Raw genomic sequence first — 3,310 nt, 5'->3', positions numbered from 1 at the left:
TCTTCCCAAAAACGAGCTGAGTCCTGAACTGCCGGTTTATGTGCGTGTTCTCCATATACGGATCGCACTCTCAGGAATAGATGGCGGCTGCGGTTTCTGATATCACAGGTGATTGCTGAGCGATAACTGAAATCTCACCTTTCTCTATTCTCATCCATTGTAAAACATGCGGCGTCTATAACAACCAACGTTAATATAGGGAGAGGGGTAAGGTGTGTGTACCCTCAGAGTGTGGTGAATGCCTATACTGTGATGTAGCCTCTATAAAGCGCTCTAGATATTTCATCCATACAGGAATTCATGACCCATATAGTATATCCAGATAACCATTTGGCCACATCACACAGCGGAGATCATAGCTTTTTCTAAGTAGATGTGGGCGGCTCTGATAAGAGCCTTTGGGGGGTGAGGATGGAGCGGAGACGCATTAACCTCCGAAGCCGTAGAGTGCGGCCCTGGCGCTTGAGCGCGTACACCACGTCCATGGCGGTGACGGTCTTCCTCTTGGCGTGCTCGGTGTAGGTGACGGCGTCACGGATCACGTTCTCCAGGAAGACTTTCAGGACGCCGCGAGTCTCCTCATAGATGAAGCCGGAGATGCGCTTGACGCCTCCCCTGCGAGCGAGACGGCGGATGGCAGGCTTGGTGATGCCCTGGATGTTATCACGGAGCACCTTCCTGTGCCGCTTGGCGCCGCCCTTCCCGAGACCTTTCCCTCCTTTACCACGACCAGACATCTTCCTGTAGTGAGCAGAACACTAAGACTGATGAGCGCAGAGTCCTTTACTTTACATGGAGGAAGTGCGGACCGGAGCGAGAACAGGAGGGATGACGGTTTCCGGGGCGGGGGTTCTAGTATTGAATTCGCAGTTAAGCTCCTCCTCTTCTCTGATTGGCTGAATACAGGACTGTTGGTGATTTTGAATTTCCCGCCTCTAAGTTACAAAGAATATTCAACAAAACTCCCCATCGCGGCGCCGCCGCTAGATCTGTCCGTTATTTGGATTTTTCCGTTGCTATTTTCCAGCTTCTTCAAAATGTAATAAGTAAATAAATACTTTAGGGACAGTGATCTCCAGAAGCCTCATCTGACCCAGGCAGTCGCTCCTCATTACAGGTGGTGGCGGCCAGTACAGGGCAGGGAGCCGCATGTAACGAGTCCCGGAGGCTCCATCCCCGGAGAAGAGGAGAAATATCAGATACAAGATAACGATCCCCAACCACCGATGTGATCTGCAGCGACCATCGCCGCGCACGGGATCTGCTCCAATCAACGTCAGGAATAATGTTCACTAAGACAATATAGAAAAGGGAGTGGGAAGGCGCCAGCACCGATCCGGGGACAAATACGGGTATAGGCAGAACACACTGGAGAGGCGGCACCAGGACCCAGCGCGTGTGACATCAGATTGTGATCGCTAACGCTTCTCCGGAGCGCAATGTGCGACTGAGCGGGAAATTAGGGTTCACTAACGGCTCAGTAAATGACGGCGGAACATCGAAATAAAGAACCGACCATTCGCCCGCTACTTAATTTACTTTCAACTCCTTAGTGACCGTATTCCTGCTGAATCTCTGCTCTGTACAGAATCCGCCTCAAGCACCGCAGACCCCGGCTGTGCACACCATACCCCTCTCCCTTACAATGGATGAGACTAGAGAAAGTGCTGAGCGATAACTGGAATCTCACTTCTCACCTGTGATATCAGAAACCGCAGCCGCCATCTATTCCTGAGAGAGTGCGATCCGTATAGGGAGAACCCGCACATAAACCGGACAGCGGAAGGAAAAGGAGTGTGTAGAATCAGAGACTCCATGAACTTGTATTATTCCAGTGAAGCGCAGTGACGGCCGGGTGCCCTCATAGATCGCTGTAGCGCGGCTCCTGGATTCATCCAGTGTTGTGTCTGCACCTCACTACTACCACCCCCAGCATTCACAGGAAACTCACAAATTGGAATGGAAAGGGTTAATGTAAGAGGAGATGAAAAGAGAAAGCAGAGATCCAACCAGGAGGATAATCTACTGGAAATGTCACTGAGCAGAGATCATCATTACCAGCTGCGGGAGAGCGAGGACCTATCGCCGAGTGCAACGCACCACCTGCAATCATTATCACTGACCTATTGGAGAGAGGAGGTCCCAGTGTAGACGTTTTCTCCGGAAAGGAGCTGCTCAGCACATGCACGGCCTTGATGAGGACACTACACAGGGCAGCGGAGGAGCAGCTCTTATGGTGAGGGGGTGGGCGGCTCTTAGAAGAGCCTTTGGGGTGATGGCGGAGCAGATCTCACTTGGCGCTGGTGTACTTGGTGACGGCCTTGGTGCCCTCGGACACGGCGTGCTTGGCCAGCTCTCCGGGCAGCAGCAGGCGCACGGCGGTCTGGATCTCCCGGGAGGTGATGGTGGAGCGCTTGTTGTAGTGAGCCAGGCGGGAGGCTTCCCCTGCGATGCGCTCGAAGATGTCATTGACGAAGGAGTTCATGATGCCCATGGCCTTGGAGGAGATGCCGGTGTCGGGGTGGACCTGCTTCAGCACCTTGTACACGTAGATGGCGTAGCTCTCCTTCCTGCTCTTCCTCCGCTTCTTGCCGTCCTTCTTCTGAGGCTTGGTCACGGCTTTCTTGGAGCCCTTCTTGGGAGCTGGAGCAGACTTGGGATCAGCCATAACAAAAGTAAAGCAGCCTCCTCCGTCTCAAAGCAGAATAATAACGATCTTGCTCCTCCCAGAGCGGAGGTATTTATAGCCCGGCCATGCAAATGAGCACTGCTGCGAGATCGCCGTGCTATTGGGTGACAAAGTCATGTGACCAACGGAACCGTCACTCGCTCCGCCCACTGCTGCTCATTGGTGGCTCCACAAGTCTTTATACAGCACTATATGGGGGATGCAGTGCAGCTTTATATACCGCCGTGTACCCCCATATAGTGCTGTATACATCTAAATAGCACAGTGAAGCTCCATATACTGCAGCGTACCCTCTTATTGTGCTGTATGCCTCCTATCTATCATGCAAAACCCCCCACGCACAGCTGTAAACCTTCCATATAGAAATAGACACCTCCAGGTAGTAATGTAGCCTTCAAAGTAGTTCTCCGGATGCCATATAGCGCTATTTGCGGCCATTTAATGCTCATACCCAATACTAGAGTTGAGCGAAACAGGTCGAAAAATTTCAAAAGTCGCCGACTTTTGGCAAAGTCGGGTTTCATGAAACGAAACCCGACCCTAGGATGAGGTCGGCCACGAGGTCGGCGACTTACGTGCCAAAGTCGCGTTTCAAAAGTTTGTTTTGCGCTCCTTTTCAGC

At 52.2% G+C, this 3,310-nt stretch overlaps 1 protein-coding gene and 1 pseudogene across 1 annotated transcript; both read right to left on the bottom strand.

The window, feature by feature from the left end:
- Positions 1-378: 378 nt before the first annotated feature.
- On the bottom strand, positions 379-2,074 carry LOC141078822 (histone H4-like; annotated as a pseudogene).
- A 173-nt stretch (positions 2,075-2,247) lies between these two features.
- LOC141078821 (histone H2B 1.1-like) lies at positions 2,248-2,706 on the bottom strand. Its single transcript, XM_073565234.1, has one exon. The coding sequence runs from the start codon at positions 2,666-2,668 to the stop codon at positions 2,291-2,293; it is 378 nt and encodes a 125-aa protein (XP_073421335.1). The 5' UTR covers positions 2,669-2,706; the 3' UTR covers positions 2,248-2,290.
- Between the last annotated feature and the right edge of the window lie 604 nt (positions 2,707-3,310).

This window comes from Dendrobates tinctorius, unplaced genomic scaffold, assembly GCF_039654945.1.
Source record: "Dendrobates tinctorius isolate UK_male_01 unplaced genomic scaffold, ASM3965494v1 ptg000605c, whole genome shotgun sequence".
Lineage (NCBI taxonomy): Eukaryota > Metazoa > Chordata > Amphibia > Anura > Dendrobatidae > Dendrobates > Dendrobates tinctorius.
This window is presented reverse-complemented; position numbering and strand designations above follow the sequence as displayed.

Bases quoted from the DNA above. Each gene is read 5' to 3' on its own strand.
- LOC141078821 (XM_073565234.1), bottom strand. From the start codon at position 2,668: ATGGCTGATCCCAAGTCTGCTCCAGCTCCCAAGAAGGGCTCCAAGAAA.